Here is a 27,187-nt window from a genome sequence, read left to right on the forward strand (position 1 = left end):
CTGCACAGTCCCTCCCAGATCGCGAGCTCCTGCCCGATGATGTCATTGGAGGAACGGCGTGCCTGGCAGTTGATTGGTTCCGGTCGGGATCACGTGGTGTCCCCCATTCACCCACCCAGAGAAAGAAGCGACAACCGGGAGCGAGAAAGACGGGGAGGAATCTGACCAAAAAAAAATGGTAGGAAGGAGAATCTGTTTGGGACTCGCGTGTGACGGGGCGGGCGGGGGGTCTTGGCCCGGCCACTGGGGAGACCAGCGCTTTCAGGGCCGAGGTTCCCACCGATGTGATTGTCCTGTTGTGTCACGGTGTCAGCATTGTCCGGGCAATTAAAATAGGGCCCATTCTTAAGAAATGCCTCCCTTTTCCACCGTGCTGCTTTTCGCCATTCTTTTTCCCATTCCTCCGTTTCAGAGTTGCCCGATGAATTTGTGCCAGGTCGACGAGCAACTCGTGGAAAAGCTGAAAAAATTTCGTTTTCGCAAAGAGACCACGAATGCAGCCCTCATCAGTGAGTGAACCACGTGACACCATTAATTCTGTTCGGATTCACTACCTTGCATTTCCAAAATCGGGCTATGCCACACCCAAATCCAATCTTGGAGATTAAAGTTCCCCACAGGGTATCATTGAATTTATAATCCAGTGGGTTGATGTGGTTCATGGTGCGATAAATAAAGAATTACAGAAAAAAAATTATAATCCAGGGAGAATGTCGTCTTTGGCCAGAAGAGATCAAGTCGGGATGAAACTAGGGTGGGGAGGGGGGGTGGAATACGATGTTCAAGGAAAGAGTTGCTCTTTGGGTCTAGTGATGGAATGGAGCAACTGAAGAGAAACCAGGAAAGTATAATGACCGTTATCGAATCGTCTTTGATTATAATTGAGAAGGTCATAAATGTGAGTAAAACAGGGTGACTGGGGGGGGGGGGAGCAGTATTATGAGATGTTGAAGAAAGTGAAAATAAAATATTGTCAATTGTTGCAAAACAGTGGCAGATGCTCAATACAAAGTTTAATGGGAAACCTATGCATAATTTTCTTGATTTTTTTTCAATCTTGTTATTTTTCTGGTGAAATAAGTCTCTTGTACTTAAATTACGTTTGGGTCATCTTGAATTAGATGGTGTTGGACTTCAGTTTTGTTCATATTGTGGATTCCATGTTATTTTTGTATGGAACTAGATTTTTTTTAAAAACTTGTTTCTACCTATTGCTTCCATTCCATTCTTAAAAGTTAATTTAAAAAAAAACGTTTTCTTTTTGATTGCAATGGATTACATTCTGTTTTGAAGTCACATGCATTTTAAAAAGTTTCCTGCTCAATTGTGTTTTGCATTCTTCATTTGCTATGTCCTTGATCTGGTCCATGTTTAAATTTAATTGCATCTCTCTTGAACATGTATTCAAGTTGATGCACATCCCTTTTCCCACATGTACATTGATGGGCACACTGCTGTTTGCTGATGTCAACCTTGTCATTGAACTTATGAGAATGTGCTCTTCTAATTTTGCACTTGGGTCATTCTGTAATTAATTACTCCCTGCACATTGAAATAAATCTTTGCAAGCTATTATAAAAGTTAAGTTTCTATTTTCCCTTTCTCGAGCAATGCAATAAAATCTGGTGCACTTTTCAAAATTAATCTTAACAATTTAACATTTATTTGTGACAATTTTGTATTATTCTTGCCAATGAGTTTTTCATAAGCTATCAGTGTTGGAGTTTCTCTTTATAATTTTCAGTCCAGTTTAAAAAATACCAAAGTGCTCAACTAGTTTGGCATTAAACCATGAAATGGTATATACTGTATATTTTTGATTGTATAAGATGACCCTTGAAGTGCCTAAAAACACATGCCAGATACAAAAAATGTGAACTTAAAATTCTTTTTTGAATATTTTATTTAAAATGTTTACATACATTTAATAATCATAATTAATATAGTAGTACAGATCAAATGAAACAAATTAAAGTTGCATGTATGATGGTTTTTATCCCATCCCAAAAACCCCCTCCCTCCCAACTCCACCCTCCCCTCAGCAAAATAATATATGTATACTATAGTATTTTTTTTAAAAAAAAAAGGTGTTGGATTGCATAGACGAGTGTCATACAGCACATAGCTCCACGTTTTTCATAAATACTCAGAGGAGAATCGCACAGATCTAGAGGTATAGGAAGGATATCATTCCAAATGTAATCCTATTAATAAGGTGTTCGGATGCCAAATTTGCAAAAACGTAGGATACTTGTTCCTCTTGTATTTAAATTTTTCCAAAGGGATACAATTTGAATTTCTGCGTGCCATCGTGACATACCCGAAGAGGTATCACACTTAAAAGTAACTGCAAAAAAAAAGCTTTTCCTCACTAATGCTAATTTAACAAATTTCAATAAATAAATTGATAATTTTAATTTGGGTCTTGTACCTTCAGTATTTCCTAATAAAAATAAATCAGGACTTGGTGGAAAAACAATCCCTGTAACTTGTTCCAAAAAATTCCATAAATCTGCCCAAAAGGGCAAGTTGAATGTATGAAAGGTCCTACATCTTCATCACACCTAAAATATTGATCAGATAAATCTGATTTCAATCTGTTCAACTTCTGTGATGTAAGATCTCGCTGATGTAAAAAAAAATATATTTTGGACTAGTCTATATCTTACATTAATAGTATTAGTCATACAATCCTTTCATAAATCTTCCCATATTTGTTCATCAATTGTAATATTTAAATCTGTTTCTCGTCTGTCTTGATCTATGAAGTCCTTTTTTGGGAGTTCCTGCTTGTAAAAATGAATATATCATACAAGTAATTTTTGTAAACCATTCCTCTCCTAATAAGAAGTTCTACTTCAGTAAAACTAGAATAAAAACAGTTGTTCCAAGCTTATCCCTCAAACATGCTCTTATTTAAAATAACAAAAAAGTATTTTGTGGCATAACATACTTGTTCCTCATTTTCTCAAATGACATTAATTGACTCCTTTCATAACAATCTTCAACATTTACAATCCCCTTACAAAACCAGATATTCAAAAATTGATTATCCTTTGGAAAAAGCTATAAGGTTCAAAAAATACTTTCCCAATAAATGGAAAGACAAGAAATTTACTAAAACATATGAACCAATATATCTTTTTCAATCTTGCATCTGTCCCATTTTGAAGGAATATTAAAATAGAATTTAGCCAATTGAACTTTGGAGAAGTAAGCTCGATCTACTACTTTAAATTGTAATAATGAGTGTCGGGCACATCGAGAAGATGAATTTACCAATTTCAAAATAGAATCCCATGTAGCCTCAGAAAATAATTGTTGAAAATCTTGCTCCTATAATTTCTTTGTATTGTCCAGGGAATTACCATTAGATAACAAAAATGACTCAAAGAACTTGTCAACTTTTTATGATTGGGTTTAAAATTATAATTATAAATCTTATCTATCATTTAATTCTAGATCTTGAGGGAGTCTCAATACCAAGGAATCCAAGAAGCTCCTCATCTATAATTTTTTTTTTAAATGATGCTTAGATATTTAAACTTAATTGTTTAAAAGAAGCCAAATTTTGGTCAATAGAAAAATCATAAAAAGATTGGATACTTGACTTTGGCTGTTCATGAAAACCAAAATCTTGTACCGAAGGTTTTTAAAGAATTGGCCAAAAGGGGACTGACTAGCAGAAATCCATGCTTTCCAAAATGTTTTCTAAATAGAAACCAAATTCTCAACGTATGTTTAACAACAAAATTATCATTCAATTTAGAAGCAGAAAAAGGTAGTGGCACTCCAACTATCGAAATAAGAATGCTTCTTGGTAGATTTAATTTCTAGATTAATCCAACTTGCAACATCCTGTCTATCCTCAGGATGAATCAAAAAAAAATCTAATATTAGCTGGGGTTTTGAAGAAAAGTTTTAAAATGGGGGTGTTTTCAAATGAAAGAAGAGATAATTGAATCAAGCAAATCAAAAAAATGTTTTGGAAACATGCAGGTACAGGTTGAAAAATAGTTAGGTACTTGAGTAGGATATTCATAATGAATTGATTACATGTCCTATCTTGGTATGTCCTTTCAAAATACAACACTTCACACTTGTCTGCATTAAATTCCATCTGCCATTTTGCAGCCCATTTTTACAGCTGGTCCAGATCCTTCTGCAAGCTTTGAAAGCCTTTCTCATTGTCCACTGCAGCTCCAGTCTTTGTATCATCTGTAAACATGCTGATTCAGTTAACCACAGTAATTCAAATCATTGATATAGAAGATGAACAATAAAGGACGCTGCACTGATCCTTAAGGCACAGTCATAAACCTCCAAAAGTACCACTTTTTGTCTTCTCCCATAAAACCAGCGTTGAATCCACTTTACCACCTCACCTTGAATACAGAGCAACTGAACCTTACCAAATTCTCCTCCCATGTGGGACCTTGTCAAAGCCACATAGACAACAATATCCATAGCCTTCAACTTTCCTGATGACCCTTTGGAAAAACTCAAGGCAATACACAAAAGTGCTGGAGAAGCCCACCAGATCGGGCAGTATCCCTAGGAAGCAAAGATTTAAAACTGACATTTTAGGGTTGAGCAAAGAACAGGAAGATGCCTGAATTGGAAAAAAAAATGGGGGTGGGGGGGGGGGGGGGGGAAGAGAGGAGAGGAGCACAAGCCAACAGACCAGAGATAGATGTGGGTGGGAGAGCCGAAATGCTGAAGTGCTTCTGAACAAGGATTATGCATCTTTGCATCTTATGGACTGTGCACGATCTGCTGAGTTTTCCAGCACTTTGTGCATTCCACTACAAACTTTGCAAACTTTTAACTAGATGGTCCTGTAGACTGGTTAGTGCATGCATTGTTTAAGAGCATATTCCTGTATAATATCAATGGCTTTGCTTGATGTTTCCTGATGGAGTTTTGTTTTTAAACCACTGAATGTACTTTAGGAATGGTGACCAGTACATAATGTGAATGTAAACTCCAGAGCAGCTTAATAAGTACAGTGAAATTCCTTGTCTTTGTGGATTGTATGCATGCAGTTAAACATTTCTATTTTGTCTTTCATGGAATAAAATTGATATCTCATTAAATTAGAGATCTGGTCCAAGCAATGAAATCAGGCAAGATTTTTTTTTGGTTCACACCTTTTATCTATTTATTTATTTATTTATTTATATTCTTTTCTTTGGCTTGGCTTCGCGGACGAAGATTTATGGAGGGGGTAAAAAGTCCACGTCAGCTGCAGGCTCGTTTGTGGCTGACAAGTCCGATGCGGGACAGGCAGACACGATTGCAGCGGTTGCAAGGGAAAATTTGTTGGTTGGGGTTGGGTGTTGGGTTTTTCCTCCTTTGCCTTTTGTCAGTGAGGTGGGCTCTGCGGTCTTCTTCAAAGGAGGTTGCTGCCCGCCAAACTGAGGCGCCAAGATGCACGGTTTGAGGCGTTATCAGCCCACTGGCGGTGGTCAATGGGGCAGGCACCAAGAGATTTCTTTAGGCAGTCCTTGTACCTTTTCTTTGGTGCACCTCTGTCACAGTGGCCAGTGGAGAGCTCGCCATATAACACGATCTTGGGAAGGCGATGGTCTCCATTCTGGAGACGTGACCCATCCAGCGCAGCTGGATCTTCAGCAGCGTGGATTCGATGCTGTCGACCTCTGCCATCTCGAGTACTTCGACGTTAGGGGTGTAAGCGCTCCAATGGATGTTGAGGATGGAGCGGAGACAACGCTGGTGGAAGCGTTCTAGGTTCTAGCATTATATATATATATATAATATATATATATAATATATATATAATATATATATAATATATATATAATATATATATATAATATATATATAATATATATATTTAATAATATATATATATAATATATATATATAATATATATATATTATATATATATAATATATATAATATATATATATAATATATATATAATATAAATATATATATAATATATTTAATATATATATATAATATATTTAATATATATATATAATATATTTAATATATATATATAATATATATAATATATATATATAATATATATATTATTTATATATATATATATATATTTATTTATATATGTATATATTATTTATATATATATAAATATATTTATATATATATATATAAAGAGGCCACTATTAGTCCACACTTGGGCTTCTCCTGAGTTGCTAGTTGCTGTTCACTCCTTGAGTTCTAGTAGCCATGAAGCTGCAGGCTTACTCAGGCTCCTCAATAAATATTAGGAGAATCTTCTGATGCTTGCCTGAAGGCAGCAAATCCAGGTCATCCTTTGCACTGGAGGTTGGTGCAGGACTATCTTGCATGATTATCACCATCACTTTCCCAGTCACACATAATTCATCTGTAATTAAATAAATTCTGCTTTTTTGTAACCAAAGTAGTACTTGTTTATCACAAGACTGCAAAATAACACAGAGTAAACCTGCTGGAAGAATAGATTTCATTTTCATTGTGCTTGTACTGAACATTTGTTATCAAGGAAAACACTTCTAACGTGATGCATTTTGTCACAGTGAAGATTGATCAAGAGCAACATATGGTGATTCTGGATGAAGAATTTGAGGTTAGCATCTTTTCAATGGGTTGTTTTAAATTCTAACTAACTGTAACAGGGATTTAGAGATGGGAACTGCAAAAAGTTCTTGTTTGATACCTATTGATTACTTTCATTAAAAAGACTGGTTTTTGTGAATTTATCTGATGAAAGCAAGTGAAAGAAAGATGGGTATTACAATCAAGGCTGCATTTGAGTCTGAAATAATCTATCTTGAGATGAGAGGAGGGAAAAATTTTAAATGTCTGTGTACAATCTATTAAGTGCATATTGCAGTTGAATAACATTGCAAGTCTGGCATATTTATTTTAACTTATTTACTGTCTAATAACTTAGGACATTTCTCCAGAAGACCTCCGTAATGAACTACCTGAATATCAACCTAGATATCCTTTTACAAAATACCATGGACGCTGGAAATAAAAAAGAAATTTTGTAAAATCACATCAAGCAAGCAACATTTGTGGTTAATCTTTCAATGTGATCTTTCAGCAAAATGGGGAAATGCATACGTGAAATAAAACTAAAGTTTAAGAGAAAGGGGGAGGTGGAAAGGACCAAAAGAAATGTCTTTGAATGAAGACTGAGACTGATGGTGGTACAGGCCAGAAAGGATATACCTGGAGAAATTAATGCTAGAAAAAGAGCAATGTTCAAAATTTGAAATTGTTGTGAAATTTTTGATTCAGTGAGTTCTAAAACTAGAATGTGCCAATATGAAAACTCAGGTGTACAACTTTTCACGAGAGCTTCTGCAAGTTCTTTCCTTAGCAATGATTATTTTTTATCATTGCTTTCAGAATTTATCATCATGAATGTGACACAAAATTTGTTATTTTGCAGCAGCGTCACAGTGCAAATATTTATATAAATCCCACTGTGTGCTCGACTTCAGAATCCCGTACCTTTTTCCCAATGGTTGAAGAGTGAAGGTAATAAGCCCAAGATGGTGGGGATCTTTGAGGATAGAGAGGCATCTTTCGTAAAACACAGCCTCTTGTAGATGTCCTTAATGTAGTGAATTCTGATTTCCATGATGTCTCAGGATGAATTAACAACCCTCTGAAGCTTTTTTTCTTGTCCTGAGGGTTGGCACCTCTATACCAGACAGCGGTGCATCCAGCCAAAATGCCCTCCATGGTACCCTTGTAAAGGTTTTTATAGTCTTTGGTGACATCGTGAATCTCCTAAAACTTCTCACGAAGTATAGCCGCTGGTGAGCCTTCATTTTTGCATTGACATGGAGGCTCCAGGACAGATCCTTGGAGATGTTGACACTCAGAAATTTGAGGTTCTTGATCCTCTCCACAATTGAGCCCTCGATGAGGACTGGTTTGTGTTCTGACTCCCTTCTGAAGTCCACAATCATCTCCTTGACTTTGCTAATGTTGAGCACAAGATTGTTGTTACACCATTCAACAAGCTGATCTATCTCCTTCCTGAATTCTTCTTTGCTGCTGCTTGCAGGTGACTGTATTAAGAGATGCCACTAAAATGATTTTTCACCCTTAAATATATTTGTCAAAAATTCAAAGGATTTTACAATTTTCAAAAAGCATAAAAATTCCTTTTGGAGGTGAATCAGAAGAAGGATCCATCTATCTTTTTTGTTATTAGTTGATCAACATTAGAACAGTTCAATTGGTTTCCAGTCATGGTTGTTCCTCATTAACATCCAGGACCTCTGGTAGTGTGACATGGCCATATTTCAAAAGAACTTGCTCAGTTATTTATCTCTTTAGCTATATATTGGTCTAAAATAAAGGGGGAAGGAATAAATACAATATTTTATGTGGTTGGAATGAAATCTTTGAAATTGTTATTTAAATATTTTTTATTTGGATTTCAATTAACTCATATGAAATGATTGCTTAACTGAATCAGTAGCAAGTATGTGGTTTTTTAAATTTTCAACTTTGGGTAGATTTATGTTCCCAATGTATTTGTTGTATAATCACTTTCCATATGATTATTTTCTAATGTAAATCCAAAGTAATTATGGGTCATCAAGACTCATCTTTGAATAGAAGGGCAAGTTGAATATCTCACATTTTGTAATATTTTATCTTCGTAGATGATCAGTTCTTTGAATTGTGATTTTTTTTTTTCTTAACTTGATACATTTGTAGTTTATAGCTACAGATATAAACACAATGATGGCAGGATTTCCTATCCATTATGCTTTATATTCTTCAGTCCTTGTGGTAAGTCGTCAGCTTCTAAAGATTTCTTTAAATTTATCTTTATGCCAACTGATCATTACATTATTTTTGTCTCAATTTGATTTATTTCCTGCTTGTTTTGTCTTAAAATATTTCCACACTAGTTTTTTTAAGATTTAAAAAATTGTATTTTTTGAGTAGAGCAAAATATTACTTCCAAAGATTCATATATTCTGATGTAATGCTTAAAGAAAACATCTAAAAACATAGAATTAGAATGTCCCTTTATCATGCCTGAGCTTATAAAAGATGAAGTTATGCAAGACAATTTTGGATATGCTGAATTGCTTTCATATTTAAAATTGATAGAGCTTTGTATTCTAGGCAACTGCAAGTAAAATAATTACTGTATTTAAGATGAAGTAGTTTCCAAGTCTCACTTTGTTTCCCCCTTCCCCTGTAATGAAGATGCTTGGATCTAGAATGGGAGTTCTGCAGTGTATGAAATTAAGTTCTACATCTTTCATGGGCAAAGGGGTCATAACTGTACAGAGAACTCAATGTATTATTACTGAGTCTGGAAAATCAGAATACTTTGGTACTCGTGTCTACAAATCTATTTACAATGAAGTCTAACATGCTGTTTAATTCTCTAATAGTGTGCTCAACTTAAATGATAACATTATTATTCAGGTAGAAGTACCCCAAGATCTTCTAAATGTCATTCTTCTCTAGCCTAAAGAAAACCAGTCTCCCAAAATGAATACTTAACATATTTCCACATTAAAACATCTACCATGTTCCTTCTTGATTACCGATACTTATTTCTTCACTGACTCTTTGGCACTAAGAATTTCCACATAGATTTTTTTAAATTGCTGATGCAGTGATCTCTGCCTTTTACTTTCTATGGTCCTCTGTGACCTACTGAATTTCTCAAGCACTTTTGTATATTGCACTAATACATAGTACTTTGCTTTCTAAACTATGAAATCCATATATTTTTATGAAATTTTAGTGATAAATACTTTTCTACTGGGAGAATTATTGCTTTAATTAGAACTACCATCCTAAAAGTAATTAATTTATTCCAATTCTCAGTTTATTTGCACCAATTCTCAGTTTATTTGCACCAATTCTCAGTTTATTTGCACCAATTCTCAGTTTATTTGCACCAATTCTCAGTTTATTTGCACCAATTCTCAGTTTATTTGCACCAGTCGTGGTGAATGCATTACCCCTTGGCCTGCTGGGCATATTGTATAAACTCTGGTGTCCATGGGTTGACATGGATCCATATTGTTTCCAGTGACTTCTACTGAATGCTAGTACTTTAATTTCTGTTCCCAGGAATGAGAGTGCTAGTAGAATGGGGAAGAGGATCATTGTCAGTAAGGCTGCTTTTTCATATACAATGAGGCAGCATGAGCTCCTGCCTACCATACTGTAATGTCAGGAACCTGTTGCATATCTAGTATTGACCCTCTTACCTCTGTAGGGTGTAATCTGACATGCCAAACAAGACTTTAAACCAAGATTTAATATTCCTTGATCTTTTCTAGCATTCAAATTGCTTAACTTGTATAGTAATTTCCAATAACATCATTGTTGATTTGCTGTTCTAATTTATCATTTGCACTAAATCACAAGACTCGTGCTTGGACTTGAAACCGATGTGAAATCTATTTGCCAATGGGGATCGTAGTCTGAAGTTCTGAACTCTTGACTCCTTTTTCTGATTAGTACTATCTTCCCCTTCCCCATCCCCCTTGTCCATCTTTTTAAAATTTTTCACACAATATTGACCAAAAAACACATAAACATTTCCCTCTTGAATATAGTGTGATTTTTTTCCCCTTCCCACCCCCTCCTCACCCACTCAACGTTCAACATATATGATGCATTAAACCCATTAAACAATGTCCTCACACAATGAAAATAAACAAGACATTTGTGCCTTCTACTTTTACATACTGGGTCAGTTCATTTTGTCTTCTCTTTCTGTCATTTTAGGTGGTGGAGGTCTGCGGAAGGACTTCTCTGTTGTGTTCCATGTACAGTTCCCAAATTTGTTCGAATACTGTGATGTTATTTCTTAAATTATATGTTATTTTTTTCCAATGGAATACATTTATTCATTTCTATGTACCATTGCTGTATTCTCAGGCTATCTTCTGATTTCCAGGTTGACATAATACATTTTTTTGCTACAGCTAAGGCTATCATAATAAATCTTTTTTGTGCTTCATCCAATTTGAGGCCTAGTTCTTGTATTACTTAGAAGAAAGATCTCTGGATTTTTTAGTATGTTGCTTTTTGTGATTTTATTTAATACCTGATTTAGATCTTCCCAAAACTTTTCCACTTTCTCACATGCCCAAATTGCATGTACTGTTGTGCCTGTTTCCTTCTTACAGCGAAAACATCTATCTGATACTGTTTGGTCCCATTTATTTAACTTTTGGGGCATGGTGTATAGCCTGTGTAACCAATTATATTGTATCATGCGTAACCTCGTGTTTATTGTATTTCTCATAGTTCCAAAGCATAGCTTTTCCCATGTTTCATTCTTTAATCTTTGTTTAGATCTTGTTCCCACTTTTGGGTTTACAGCTTATTTCCTCGTTCTCTTTCTCTTGCAGTTTGATGTACATGTTTGTTATAAATCTTTTAATTATCATTGTGTCTGTAATCACATATTCAAAGCTGCTTCCTTCTGGTAACCTCAGCCTGCTTCCCAATTTATCCTTTAAGTAGGTTTTCAGCTGCTGGTATGCAAACATTGTACCATGAGTTATACCATATTTGTACTTCATTTGTTCAAAAGATAATAAATTATTTCCCAAAAAACAATTTTCTATTCTTTTGATCCCTTTTCTCTCCCATTCTCTAGAGGAAAGGTTATTGTGAAGGGGATTAGTTGATTTTGCGTCAATATTAATTTTGGTAGTTGATAATTTGTTTTTTTCTTTTCTACGTGAATCTTCTTCCAAATGTTGAGCAGATGGTGCAGTACTGGTTAATTCCCATGTTGCACCAGTTTTCATCCCATTTGTATATGTTCAGGTACCTTCTCCCCTATTTTATCTAGCTCTAATCTGGTCCAATCTGTTTTTTTCCTTGTTTGATAAAAATCTGATGGGTATCTCAATTGTGCTGCTCTATAATAATTCTTAAAGTTTGGTAGCTGTAAGCCCCCTTGTTTGTACCATTCTGTTAATTTATCTAGTGCTATCCTCTGTTTTTCCCCCCCTTTACATAAGAATTTCCTTATTATTTTCTTTAGCTCCTTGAAGAATTTCTCTGTTGGGTGAATTGGCAACGATTGGAATAGGTATTGTATCCTTGGGAAGATATTCATTTTAATGCAATTTACCCTTCCTATCAGTGTTAGTGGTAAATCTTTCCAATGTTCTAAGTCATCTTATAATTTCTTCATTAATGGCTGATAATAATCTAGGCCATCTATACAAATTAAATTATCTAGTTGAATACCTAGGTATCGGATTGCTTGTGTTTGCCATTTAAATGGTGATTCTTTCTTAAACTTTGTGAAATCCACATTATTCATTGGCATCTCTTCACTTTTATTTGAGTTGATCTTGTACCCCGATACTTCTCCATATTCCTTCAATTTCTTATGTAATTTTTTTATTGATAATTCTGGTTCTGTGAAGTATACTATGACTTCATCTGCAAATAGACTGATTTTATATTCCTTCTCTTTTATATTTATCCATCTTATTTTCTGTTCTTATCAGTTCTGCCAATGGTTCTATAGCTAACGCAAACAGTGAGGGAGATGGTGGACATCCCTGCCTTGTTGACCTGCTTAATTTAAATTGGTTTGATATATATCCATTTACTCTCACCTTCGCCAATGGTCCCTTATATAATGCTTTAATCTAATTAATATATTTCTCTGGTAGGTTGAACCTCTGACAGAGTATAGAACGGAATTATTTATTCAAAGTACTAAAAAGGCTTTCTCTGCGTCTAAGGCAACCACCAATGTTGGCGTCTTGTTTCCTTGTACTGCATGGATTAAGTTAATGAACTTAACAGATATTGTCCGTTGTTCATCTTTTCTTAATAAATCCAGTTTGATCTAGTTTTACAATTTTTGGTATACAGTCGGCCAATCTGTTTGCTAATAGTTTAGCTATTATCTTATAATCTGTGTTGAGTAGAGATATTGGTCTATAAGATGCTGGTGTTAGTGGATCTTTCCCCATCTTTGGTATTACTGTAATTATTGCTCTTTTGCATGAATCTGGTTCATTACTTCCAGGTGAGGAGGAATTAATATGTCTTTAAATGTTTTATAGAATTCTATTGGGAGTCCGTCCTCTTCCAGCGTTTTATTGTTCGGTAGTTTTTTTTAATATATCCTGTATTTCCTCTATTTCAAATGTTTTTATTAATTTGTTTTGCTCTTCTTGCGATTTCAGTAGTTCAATTTTAGCTAGAAACTCATCTATTTTGTCTTCTTTCCCTTCATTCTCAGTTCGATATAATTGCTCATAGAATTCCTTGAAGTTTTCATTGATCTCTGTTGGGTTATATGTAATTTGTTTGTCCTTTTTGCTTGATGCCAATACCGTTCTTTTAGCTTGTTCTGTTTTAAGCTGCCAAACTAGTATTTTGTGCGTTTTTTTTCTCCTAGCTCATAATACTTCTGTTATGTTCTTCACCTTGTACGTTTGTAGTGTTTCGTAATTTATTTTTTTGTCTACGAATTCTCTTTTAGTTGTATCTTCCTTTATTGATAATTCTTTTTCTGTACTTGCTATTTCCCTTTCCAGCTGTTCTATTTCCCGATTGTAGTCCTTCATCTCAGATACATAACTTATTATCTGTCCTCTGATAAACGCTTTCATTGCATCCCATAGTATCAATTGATCTTTCATTGATTCCATATTTAAAAGTACATTTTAATTTGTCGCTCAATGAATTTTCTAAAAGTCCTATCTTTTACGTAGCATGGAGTTTAATCTCCATCTATACGTTCTCGGTGGGATGTCCTCCTGCTCTATTGCTAATAACAGGGGTGAGTGATCTGATAACAATCTAGCTTTAAATTCCGTTTTTCTAACTCTCCCTTGGATGTGGGCTGTCAACAGAAACTGGTCTATCCTTGAGTATGTCTTATGTCTACCCGAATAATATGAGTATTCCTTCTCCTTTGGGAATTGTCGTCTCCATATATCCAAAAGTTGCATTTCCTGCATCGATTTAACCATAAATTTGGTTAGTTTGTTCTTTCTGCTAGTCTTTTTTCCAGTTTTATCCATCTTTGAGTCCAAATTAAGGTTAAAGTCCCCTCCTATCAGTATATTCCCCTGCATATCTGCGATCTTCAAAAATATATCTTGCATAAATTTTTGATTCTCTTCATTAGGTGCATATACATTGACCAAATTCCAAAATTCTGAATATATCTGACACTTTATCATTACAATCCTCCCTGCTGGATCTATTATTTCATCCTCTATTTTGATTGGTACATTTTTATTGATTAATATAGCTACTCCTCTGGCTTTTGCCGCCGTTAAGTGATCAACCCAGTCTCTCCTTAATTTCTTGTGTTCCACTTCAGTTAGATGCGTTTCCTGCACGAATGCTATATCAATTTTTTCTTTCTTCAGTAAATTTAACAGCTTCTTCCTTTTGATTTGGTTATGTATTCCATTAATATTTATAGTCATATAGTTCAACATGGCCATTTCATACTTTGTTTACATCTCATTTGCACTTCCTCATCACCAACTTTTCCCCATATCCATTTCTGGTTGTTTTGGTTTTTTTTTTAACGCACTGTACGACAACACTTCTAAAACAAAATATTTCCACTATTCCGACATCTAAAATTCTCTTAACCCAAAATGTCCCCCTCTTCTCTGAGTTGCCCCTTGTACCTTGCCGGGCAACCACAACTCCCCTTTCCATTTTGATTGCGAACCCGCTCGCAAGCGTCAACTGATTTGCAGTGACTGTGATTCTCTCCCACCCAGCCCCCTCCAGAAAAGACTTTTATCTTTACATCTAACAAAGCTCACCCTCTTAATTCCTTCCTTTCTTCCTTTTTCTTCCCCTCCTTAGTTCTTACATGTACATTATTTTTCTTCTTTAACTGAAGTTTGTCGTCATTCTTGTTCTTGTTACATCTCTTCATCTCTTTCTGTCTTGCAGGCGTTCTGCAAATTCTCGTGCTTTCTCCGGTTCCGAGAACAGTCTGCTTTGCTGTCCCGGGATAACTATTTTAAGCACCACTGGATATCTTAATGTAAATTTATAGCCTTTCTTCCATAGGATCGATTTTGCTGCGTTAAACTCCTTCCTCTTCTTCAGGAGCTCAAAACTTATGTCTGGGTAGAAAAATTTTTTTTGACCTTTGTATTCCAGTGGCTTTTTGTCTTCTCTCTTTTTTCATTGCCTTCTCCAATATATTTTTGTCATGTATCGCAGGAATTTTACCAAAATGGATCTTGGTTTTTGTTGTGGCTGTGGTTTTGGGGCTAATGTTCTGTGTGCCCTTTCTATTTCCATTCCTTCCTGCATTTCTGGCATTCCCAGGACCTTTGGGATCCATTCTTTTATAAATTCTTTCATAGCTTTGCCTTCTTCATCATCCTTAAGTCCCATTATCTTTATATTGTTTCTCCTAATATAGTTTTCCATTATATCCATCTTCTGAGCTAACAACTCCTGTGTTTCTTTAACTTTTTTTATCAGTTTCTACCAATTTTCTTTTTAAGTCGTCCACTTCCATTTCTACGGCTGTTTCTCGTTCTTCCACATTGTCTACTCTTTTCCCTATTACTGTTATGACCAGCTCTAATCTACTCACTTTTTCTTCCGCACTTTTCATTCTTTTTATTTCACTAAATTCTCATGTCAGCCATTCTTTTAATGCTTCCATATATTCTTGAAAATTTTTTAAAATCTCTGTACTGTCCATTCCCTTTATCTTCTATTCCTCTGGGCACAGCTTGATGTTCTCCTTCTTTTGTGTCTGCTCTAGGGTTTGTGTCTTCTACTTCTTTTCCTTGTATCTGTGTCTCTTCTGACTTTCTTGTTGGGCTGTTTGTCTCAGTTTGTTGGTTTTTTTTATGGTGTCTTGATGTTGGTCCTCTTTTTCTGGGCTGGTTATCTGTTGTCTCTGGTTTCCTTTTTTTCATTCTCATCCCTCCCGTTCCCATTATTTTCTGTATCTTCCCGTTGGGAGCCCTGCTGTTGAGTCTTTCTCAGCTGTTTGTGCTGTGGAGTGAAACTCCACAGCTGTTCCCCCTTCCCGTCAGTGTTGTCTTTGTCGTGCGTGGTTGCGCACCTCTGGCTCTGTGAGCCATCTTTGCAGTCCTTCGTTCGGTGGGTCACGATCCTGCGTGGTTTCCACTGACCTCGAAATGGGCTCCTCTTTCCACGGCGGGTCCCTTTTTCGTGCAGGTAAGGCCTTCACCTCTCTCTTATGGCTTCTTTTCTTCCTGTTGTTTTTGGCTTTTCTTTCTTTGGTGCCATTTTCTCCACATTTGTTGTGATTTGTGTGTCTGGGGCTTTGCTTTTTCTTCACTTTTTTCCTTTGCTGGAGAGGCCTGGTATTCTCCTACTGGCCATTACTCCATCACGTGACTCCTCCACCCCCGCCCCCTGTCCATCTTGATGTCTTTATTCTGACTTGAAATTCAGTCCTGGAAAATTACTCAAGTTTATGTTCAAGGTTAGACCTCCAAGCCATGAACAGACACTTTTCCCACATTGATAATTGTTCTTTGTTTTCAATCTTCTGTTTGTTTTCAATCTTCTGAATTTTACAGCATTTTTTTTTCAAGCAGCTGTCCCTTTGGCAAAATTTGTTGAGATACTTTACATCTTCCTTGGCTATACCAGCAATGAATTGTCCTTTTGCTTGGTGTGGAGGGGTTGCTTGTGAGAATTGGTGTTGGGCAGGGTGAACAGTGTGGCTAAAAAACAGAAATGCTGTATGAACTCAGCTAGTCTCCTAATGTCCATAGAAGGTAAAGATATATTCCCATCATTTTTGGCCTGAGCTGAACAGATATTGCTACAGTTATCTTTTGTAGTCAATCCTAACTTGCTGAACACTGAGATATGGGGAAAGAAGCTGCACACTTGTCAGATGTGATTAGTGTGAACCAATCTTGGGACTGGCAAAACACGCTTTATTTTGAGAGACCACATTAATTCTCTTTTTTTTCACTGCTTGCGGTATTTGATGGAAGCTACTGTTAAAAACATCCCGATCCCTGAATTAAGTGTCCATAAATTTGGCTTTTTGATGCCTGTAATTAACATGACTATATATAACAATTACTTGTGTTTCATGTTACTTAAAGCCTTTTAAGAATGGAAATGCAATAATTTCCTTTGTCTTTATTTAAGCCAAACCTCAAGCTTTAGATTTGGCTATATAATTTACTTTTCATAAAACAATGTTAACCCTGACCATAAGATTTTTTTTCTGAGCTGTTCCTGTTAATTTATTCCTCAAGACCAGATATTGCTACAGTTATCTTTTGTAGTCAATCCTAACTTGCTCTTAATGTGGTAAGCAGATTTAAGTCATTGAGGTGAAGGTGCTGTCAAGGATATTCAAGAGGGAAATGTTTGTGTGTATTTTGGTTAGTATGGTTCATAGTGTGAAATATAAAAAAAATTTAAAAAAGGAGTACCAGTAAAGTGTCCAATAACAGTAAAGGAGCAGTGATATTTTAAAGATCTATGATTTGGAGACAAATTTTCAAATGATGGTGCTCTCTGGTCTCTGCTTTGGGTTGTCTTTTGTAAAGAATAAATGGTGTGGTTTAATATCCTAGCCTGTTTATTGTTCCCCGTTATTTCTTCTGTCTCTGCCTAATGAGGATTTTCACTTTCTTGCAGAGATTTGTTACACAAGTAAAAGCCTTGATTGAAATTCAATCATTTGAAATGTTGATCGATACACTTGCTGATTTGTTGAATGTAAAATCGCAGAAGATATGAATCATAATTTGAGTCTATTGATGGATTGAACACCTTGAGGAATAGTGATGTGTAGCTATTTAAAATTGAGGACCAATTACAAAATAAAGAATCTGTGTATTTTACTTGCATGGTTGCACAAGATTAAGACCTCTAATTTGTAAAAACATGATCTCAAAGGAAATTGAAGATTTGAGATGCTTATTTACAATATCTGTTAAATGCCTAATGACATATGATGTATCTAGTGATGTTATTTGGTGTTCTTTCATATCCATGATTTGCATAACAGTAATTTGGTTCATGGATCTGTTTTCAGTGGGTGAAGTGGTAGTGAAGCAATTGACCATGTAATTGTGAAAATCTACACAGAATTTTCTATGACGTGCAAGTTCTTCATCCTTGATTAAAAGTGTGAAAAATTCAATTTGTAAGCTGATGCAGAACAACAGTTGCTCTGATTTTAAGATTAGTACTTTTTAGTCAAAACTATATTTTGTTTTAATTTTAGGATGCAAGCCTGAACAGCAGATGATGTATGCTGGTAGCAAAATTGGATTGGTGGATGTAGCAGAATTTACTAAGGTGAGCATTTTAACTTAAAATGTATATATTCACTTTTATTTACTATTTCTATTTGTTATATTCATTTTTTTTTAAACTTAAATTTCATTTTTTGTATATGGTAAGATCACCAGCTGCAAAATAATTACTCTTATTTTTAGAAAAAATAAAAGTCCAGTCTCTTGTTCTTTAGAAGCTCTCTTTATTTAAGTTGAAAAGAGATTATATAGTTCTGATGTGAAATTCCAAGCAATCACAAGAGCGGAAGATACTCTCAAAGATCTCAAATAATTGGCAGTATCTGTTGTTTATCTGCACTCATGGTAAAAGGAAAGTATTTCAAAATGAAGCCCATTAGAGTGAGACATGGGCCAGTATTTCTGTGATCATTCTGGAAATGGAGCCAACAGCATCACACCTGATGAATTCCTGTCTTGGATGTTAATTGCTTTATGGTACTTTTTGAATCTGCTATTCTAATTGTGATGTCAAAAAAAAGTCAGCCAAGGGAAATTTAGACAAGTTAATGTTCCTGAAGTCCAGATTTTATTTTACTTGTTCCAGTTGTACATGATTTCATGTATTAAATATGTTAATGCATTCAGCATCAAAGCACACCTAGGAGTGACAAAGTACCAATTCCAGTTTTCATTTTGGCAAACCAAACAATGCAATAACCCTTGGCCTTCACTCCATCCTGACCTACCGAGAGAACTATGCTTCTTGTGCCAGGCTTTTGCTCATTGACTTCAGCTTGCCATTCAACACAATTGTACATCAGAGACTGGTGGATAAACTGTCATCTCTGCGATTTGTAACCACTCTGCAACTACATGCTGAACTTGGAACATAGAAGCACAGTACAGGCTCTTCAGTCCACAATGTTGTGCTGACCTTTATTTTTTTAAATAAATCCTTCCTATCTCATAATCTATTTTTCTTTCATTCACGTACCTGTCTAAAAGTCTCTAAATGCCCCTATTGTTCCACCTTCTGGTACCATCCTTGGCAATACATTCAAAGCACCCACAACTCTGTATTTTTTTTTTTTTAAAACTTACCCCTGATGTCACCTCTAAACTTTCCTCCCTTCACTTTGCATAGATGTCTTCTGGTGATTTTAATTGGGGAAAATAAAACTACAGCCTGTTTGGGTTTGCAGCACTGTGTGCTCAGCCCGCTACTATTAACATTGCTAACTCACAAACTTACTGCCACGTTCAGCTTCAATCGAATCATCAAGTTTGTGATGACCCGATGGTAGTTGGCCTCATCGGAAATTGAAAGGCTTGTCAGTGGTGCAAGAGCAACAACCCGAGTCTCAACATGGACAAGAAAAAAAAGATGATTGTAAACCAAGGTGAACCCACACAAGGCCGTGGGACCCGACAACAGACCTGGTTAGGTACTGAAGGACTGCACAGACCAACTGATGGAGGTATTTGCAGACATCCTCTACACATCACTGCAGCAGTCCATCATCCCTGCATGTTTCAAGACTACCACCATCATCCTGGTTCCAAAGATGGAGGCAGTAACAGGCCTCAATGACTACTACCCTGTGGCACTGATCAATATGAAATGCTTCCTGTGTCTGCTGATGAAACACATCAAAGCTCACCTCTCGGAGATGCTGCATCCATTTCAATTTGCATGTGGATGAAACAGTTCCACTGATGATGCTATAGCTTTGTCCCGTCACTCCGTCGTAACCCACCTGGAGAATAATGCCTCGTACACCAGTCTGCTGTTTGTTGACCAGCTCAGCGCTTAGTACAATCATTCCCCAGAGGCTGGTGGACAAACTTTCCTCTCAATACCTCTCTGTAATTAGATTCTGGACTTTCTAACACAGTGATATTCTTCCTATACCATAGGTGTTCTGTGGTTAATAAGGGATTACTAAGGTGGTACGTGAATGGGGAGAAAAAAGGTTGAACCACTGTGAACCACTGTCCTTTTGGAAAGACCACAGTCTGTCCTGGTCAGCAGCAGAATGTCGAGCACCTTAAAAATGTGTGCTCAGTCTGCTCCTGTTCACACTACTAACCCACAGCTGCAACACCAGATCCAGCTCCAACAATCAAGTTTGCAGATGATGCAACAGTAGTTGGCCTCATCAGCTACAATGATGAGTCACACTACAGAAAAGAGGTGGAAAATCTCGTGATATTGTGTGAAAGTAACCCCTGAGTCTCATCATGGACAAGACCAAGGAGATGATCGTGGACATCAGGAGGACCAGGAACCACCACCCTCCACTACACATTAATATCTCAATAGTGGAGAGAATAAAGAGCACCAAATTCCTTGGTGCACCAAGAACTGGAGAATGTATTTTCGTTGAGTTGTACTTGTACAATTGAATGATTATGAACTTGAACTTTAGGAAGACAGAGGACCACTCCCCACAACACAGCAATGGCTCCATCATAGAGAAGTCATCCTTCAGAACTTTGTATTCTCAACTCTAGGACCCACAATACCTCATTAGTCAGGAAGGTACAGTGGAGAAGGGAAATCCACCATCCAAACTTTTGTTCTTCAGGTGCCCAATATAGTGTCCTGGATGGCTGAATTAAAGTGTGGTATTGTAGCTACAAAGCATCAGATCAGAGGGTGATTTTAAAACTACTGTCACTGGAGTCTTCCATCTATCAATGATATCTACAGGGAGTGGTGCTTAAAGAGGACACTTATCATCCAGTCTGCAAAATATTTGAGATGCTACCTTCAAGGAAGAGGTACAGGACAGACTGCCAGGCTGAGAAACAGCTTCTTCCTGCATAGTGTGTGTCCACAATATGGTTGAGAGATGCACTATTTTCGTTGGGATATATATCAAATCCTATGGACATGTAATGTACAAAATTGTCAGATTCTCAATTAGCATTTCCTGGAGCCCCTTTCAATATGAGAAAGAGAAGCAAAGAGAGTCCTCCAGAGTCACCAAGTGTCTGTGGATTTGGCTCTAGCACTCCCACCACCTCCCTGTTACTGGTGCCCTGTGCCAGTCTGCTGCTCCCCTGGAGTCTGCAACTCCTTGAGCTGCAGGCAAACACAGGTGCCACCCTCTTGGGGCTAGACCCTGTGGTCGCAGGATTTTAAAAATAAAACCGTTTACTCCTTTAACAATCTGTTTAAAGCCTATACAGTGTAGCCTGCAGTAGAACTGGGTGATTGGACCCCGTGAGTAGTGCCATTTCTCTGCTCCCCACTCTCCCCAGGTCCAAGGCAATGCTGCAATTTTTTTGTACAATCAGATGATAATAAATTTAAATTTGTATTGTCTGCTAACTTTTATTCCTGTGAGTCTGAAAATTTAACATTAATATGTATTTCAATAAAGAACACTCAATAATGAAGGGGCACAGATCATACTTCCTTGTCTTCCACTCCTGCTCCCTTAGATACAGGGAATGTTGTTTAGTATTGATGTTGAAAGGAGAGCACAACTTGAGAGCATTTTTAAAATCTAATTTAAAATCTTGTCAATTTGTTAGTGAATTGCAAAAAAAATTGCTGCTAAGCAAATATTTCTGCTGATTAATCCTTGTTTTTTTATTTTATTTTAAAATGTTTCCATACATATAATAATGGTGAAATACAAAATACAACAATTAAATATTAATATGAAGTGCATTATGCATGATGGTATAAAACCCCAACCCCCCTCCCCTTAACAAAATAAGGAAAAGTAGGAATATAAACGTGGTTGCCAGAGGAGACCCCTCACCACACGGCTCTGACCATTTATATCTTTTAATACTTCTAAGGAAGTTGGAGGTTTTTATATTTAGGGAAAACATCTATAAATTAATTCCTGCAATTTGTAAATATGGTTGCCAAATTTTCAAAAATACATCATATTTATTTCTCAGATTATAAGAAATCTTCTCAAGAGGAATACAGCTCTGCATTTCTTCGTTCCAATGCTCCAGACCTAAATGGGTGTCCGATTTCCATGTTGCTATGTATTTTCTTGCTACTGTCAAGGCAATCTACAAATTATTTTTGATATATAGATAATTTCAATTTTGGACTTCCCTTCAATATTACCTAATAACAATAACTGACTTTTATGGGAATTTAATTCCTGTAACCTGTTCTTTTTTTTTAAAAAAAATTGCCAAATTTATCCAAACGGGCCTCACTTTAGGGCAGGGCCAGTAGAATGTTTTTTTTTAAGAAGTATCTCCTGGTCTGATGAGTCTGATTTCAATCTATTTAACTTCTGTGGTGTGAAATATAATTGATGTTTTAAAAGTTTATATTGAACTAATCTGTATCTAACAATTATAGTGTTTGTCCTACTATCTCGGCATAACTGACCAATTTTATTCACCAATATTGATATTTAAATCTTTCTCCTATCACTTTCTGGACCGATGTATTCCCTGTTTGGTAATAACATTGTTGGACCCAGTTTCTTTCTTAAATAAGCCCTTAACTGATAATAACAAAAAGTATTATTTTGTATCCCATGTTAATTTTTTAATTGTTTAAATGACATTAAATTTCTTCCTTCATAGCAATCTTCTATACATCTAATTCCTTTCCAAGACCAAATGTTTAAAAATTGATTATCTATTGAGAATGGAATAAGTCGATTTTGTATCAAAGGCATTTTAGGCAGGATAACCCCACCCCCGGTTCCAATTTCACTGTTTACCTTATTCTAAATATTAATCAAATGTTTCAACAAAGGTATCTCCTCAGATATTAATTTTGATTTCCATTTACAACTAAAGTTTAACAATATTCTATTTTAATTATCAATAGAAATTATCAATTTCTATTTTAATCCATGCTGGCTTTTCTCCCTCAAAAAATGAAGCAAGAAACCTCATTTGAGCTGCTTTATAATAGTTGTTAAAATTTGGTAACTGTAAACCTCCCAACTTAAACTTCCATGTCAGTTTATCTAAAGAAACTCTCGACATCTTACCCTTCCAAAGCTTCTTGTATATTTAATTCTTGGAAAAAAAAAACATGATATTATTGGTAATGTTTGAAATAAGTATTGTACTCTTAGAAATATTCATTCTAACACAGTTAACCGAATTGGCAGCTTCTTTCACTTGTTCAAATCTTTTCCAATTTTCTTAAGTAAAGGTAAGAAATTCAATATATAAATTATTTAATTTATACCTGTATCCCTAAATATTTTATTCCATTAATTGGCCATTTAAATTGGGTATTTTGTTGGCACTGCGTGTAATCCTTTATAATAAGGGGCATAAATTTACTCTTAATCCAATTTACTTTGTGACCCAATATTTTCCCATATCCTCCAGTCTTGAGTAATTTACATAACAAACCTATTGTTCTGTCAAATAGATCAAAATGTCAGTAAATAAATTAATTTTACATTCCTCTTGATTAACTTTAAATCCTTTAATATCAGGTTCAGATTGAAAATCCTTGTTGAATTGCTTCACAAAACAAACTTTTGAAAATTTGATTGCAACTTTTATTTTTCTTTCAGGTGTTTGAAATTAGAAATACAGAAGACTTTACTGAAGAGTGGCTTTGCCAAAAACTTGAATTTTTCCGTTAGCAGTATTGTATTTCACTTTATGAAAATTAATCACAAGCTTGAATTTCAAGTATACATATAAACTGGAAAACTAAATGATTTTTATACTTTGTGTTCCATGCTGTATTGGATTTAAACACTGTGAAAATCTTGAATGCAGTTTTCCAAGAAAATGAACTTGTCAAGCACTTAACCATTTTCTCTTCCTGGTATAATCCAGTAAAATAAGAAAAGACCAGAATCTCCATTAGGTTAGTGCAGGTACGAAATCTTTTATCCAAAATTCTAAAAACAGAAAAATGGAATATTTTTTCCATGGATGTCGTTTGCACACCAAAGCTCGTGTTTGGCGCCAAACATGACCTGATGTGACCTGCACTCAACTAGTTCTTGAATATCCCATGTCAGTTATTAGTAGAACCCTAGGCAATCCTTTCTTTATAGGTGCCAGTGAAAAGAGTCCAGCGCCACCAATTCTCCGTATAGAGATGCCAGATTTGTCATCGATGGCCCAACGTCTGGACTTCCCCCTCATCAAGTGCCGCCACAAACCCTCCCTGTCCAGCGCCGCCGCTGCAACCCCCATTCTGTCCAGAGACACTTCTAGTTGGAGTGTGTCTCTGTTTTGCCCGGATCTGAAATCAGCGGTTACTTAACATACTGCCATTACTTAATCTATTATCTGAAAAATTGCAAAACTTGTCAGGTCCCAAGGGCTTTGGATAAGGTATTCTGTACCTGTATTATAATTTTGTCTGGTTCAAGCACAATTCAAGCAAATTTCATAATTTTTCCTTCATGAATCATTGGTGTTGAAAGCAGGCCATATTCCTTTCAGATCATTGGTCTTGATTTGTTTATTATGAATAGATTTTTGCATGAGTTCACTTCAAAATTTGAGCGTGATTGAAAAGTCTGAGATGTAAGCATTTAAAATTGGTTAATTGTATTAGTGGTTTTACCTCTTTAATCTGGCAACGTTGGGATCTGACTATTGCAAGCTACAGAAATTGACCCCTAAGGAAACCTCCTATGTAAACATCAAAGTTGTTAGCGTAATGCTTTTACAGTGCTAGTGAATGGGACAGGGGTTAGAGTTCCATGCTGTCTGTAAGGAGTTTGTATTAACAGCGGCAAATTCAAATGTACCAGACCATGGGAATTGCTGGACCACAGAGTGTGGATTAAACCCTTATTTTTTGGCATTGTTTGGGCTTGCACACTTATTTTATCATCATGAACTCCATTCCATAGTTGTAGTTCTTAATGTCTTCATGAGTTTTTCAACTTAGCAGTTATCTTGGCAATCACAAAATTGTTGAACACAACCAATTTAACCCTCTAAAATGATCCCTCAGTAAATGTCTCGTGATATGGAAAATGTTGAGTGAGATAGCAACAAAACAAAACTCGTACTCATTTTACTGCTAGCAAAGCATTAAATGTACTGCAAGCTGACCATGCTGTTTCTGACTGGCCACCTTGAAGAGATGCATGGCAAATCTCCCAGCAAACCAGTCCCATTCAACTCTGCAAACTCAACCCACAAAACTTCCTGAAGTCCAAGAAGAGCAAGTGGTAACTGCTTTAGGGAGTTTATTTCCTGCTAAAATTAAAAATTAAAAAAAATCTCATTAGAACAAGTCTTTAATTTTAGTTAGCTTATTTGAAACTGTTAAGTTTATTCAAATTGTGAATTAGATAATATGCTTTTAGGCATGAATTAATGTTTTCATGGTGGATTATTTAGTTTGTTTAATATCATTGATAATTTTTTTTCTCTAATCCTATTTTATATTTAAAAAATTTTATTAAATTTCATTTAAACTTTACATTCTGATTCTTGTGTTTGAAGACAACCACTTGGAGGTACAATGGGATGCTGAGTCTTGAGTTAATCTCTTGGGTTCAAGTTTCAGAATTCTAATTGCATCTTAATTTTAATAGGTTGAAATTTGTTACATGGGCTTTGTTTTTGTACAAAAATCCTAAATTCTATTTGACACTTACACTATAAAGTTAATTCAGTTCTTGAGTTGGCTAGGCATGTGTGGATGGTGTAATACAATAACAATTATTACATGCTAAGGCATTCTTGGAAGCTACAAATAAAATTTCATTTTTTAAATGGTTAAAAGCTATCAGGAGACTTGCAGAAATGATCACACGACAATCTTGGCAATAGTCTTTACACAATTTCATTTTTTTCTTAAGAAGCATTGCAAAATACATTGGGTTGAAAAATGTGTAGCTTACTTGAGGACTCGTCTAAATCTGGTTGTTTTTAGCATCAGCATTGCTTTTATGTTTTTTGCACAAGAATTTTAAGATGCTTTTTGATACAACTGATGAATTTCATTGTTGCATGCTTAATTTGTACCACCTGAAGATGGAAAGCATAACTGCTCAAGCTTTCTTAAAAATTGCTAAAAAGCTATTAAATAGGGAATGTAGTATACCATAATGGCCTTTTATAGTAAAGTAAAATTAGTTCTCCAAGCAATTCTTCATTGTTTTTGTTTCATTGTATTAGATGCCCCTTCATGTGTTTTATTACATCCAGATTTTGTCATTATAACAACAAGTAAGTGAAGAGTTCTGGCCATATCCCAATTTGCACAAAGTTCCATTTGCCCATCACACCTGTCCTCTTATCAGCTGCCAGTCTGGCAATACAATATTATTTATTTTCAAAATGCTCTGGTCTTGATGTTTATTTCTAAAATGTCCTTCCTAATTCCATATATGTGCTTCTATAGTTTTTAATTCCTGGAAACACAGAAACATTGGTGTAATGTAATTCCTTTCTTAAACTCAAAATGTACCTCTCTTGTAGTTAACTTTGACCATCAGTACTAAATTATAATGTGTTATTTTCTTTTCCTTATTTGAAGCCATAAAGTGCCTTGGGGTGCTTTGCTATATTGCTGCATTGAATGCAAGTTTATTGGGTCTTGAGCTACATAATAGAATGATAAATCCTTTGTATCATTGAAAAACCTTTACAGATTGGTATACTGCTCATGTGAATGATTTATTTTAAAATGATGTAACACTTCAGGATGTTGAATTATCAAAATTGCAGTGTCAAAGTTAATTGTTTTTGAACTGCATTTTGTGTAATGCATTTTTTTATTTTCCTGGAACCCTTTGGGTACAAAAATAAAGGGCCTCGTGCACATAAAGTGTGGATTTATTTACTCCTTCCTGTGCTTTTGACAAGTAATGTGTTTGGATGACTAAATATTAACATGGTAGTTTTCAAGAATTAAAAATGTATCTATTAGATATGCATCTAATAAGATTCTCTCATTGGGGGAAAGAGAATAAAGAAAATGTGAAACAAGTAA

The 27,187-nt window shown here is 35.6% G+C and overlaps 1 protein-coding gene across 4 annotated transcripts; it reads left to right on the plus strand.

Moving 5' to 3' along the window:
- Window positions 1-27,022, plus strand: gmfb (glia maturation factor, beta). 4 transcript variants are annotated; one of them, XM_069916980.1, is made up of 7 exons: window positions 14-178; window positions 413-509; window positions 6,553-6,602; window positions 6,930-6,979; window positions 8,715-8,797; window positions 18,246-18,319; window positions 23,787-27,022. In XM_069916980.1, exons 1-7 carry the CDS (start codon window positions 176-178, stop codon window positions 23,856-23,858), a joined length of 429 nt encoding a protein of 142 aa, XP_069773081.1. In that variant the 5' UTR covers window positions 14-175; the 3' UTR covers window positions 23,859-27,022. The 4 variants fall into 4 exon arrangements, with proteins under 4 accessions (XP_069773082.1, XP_069773081.1, XP_069773083.1 ...); XM_069916982.1 differs by lacking the exon at window positions 14-178 and adding an exon at window positions 5,101-5,126 and having other exon boundaries at window positions 431-509; XM_069916983.1 differs by lacking the exons at window positions 14-178; window positions 413-509 and adding exons at window positions 808-898; window positions 5,101-5,126.
- Window positions 27,023-27,187: the final 165 nt, after the last annotated feature.

This window comes from Narcine bancroftii, chromosome 2, assembly GCF_036971445.1.
Source record: "Narcine bancroftii isolate sNarBan1 chromosome 2, sNarBan1.hap1, whole genome shotgun sequence".
Lineage (NCBI taxonomy): Eukaryota > Metazoa > Chordata > Chondrichthyes > Torpediniformes > Narcinidae > Narcine > Narcine bancroftii.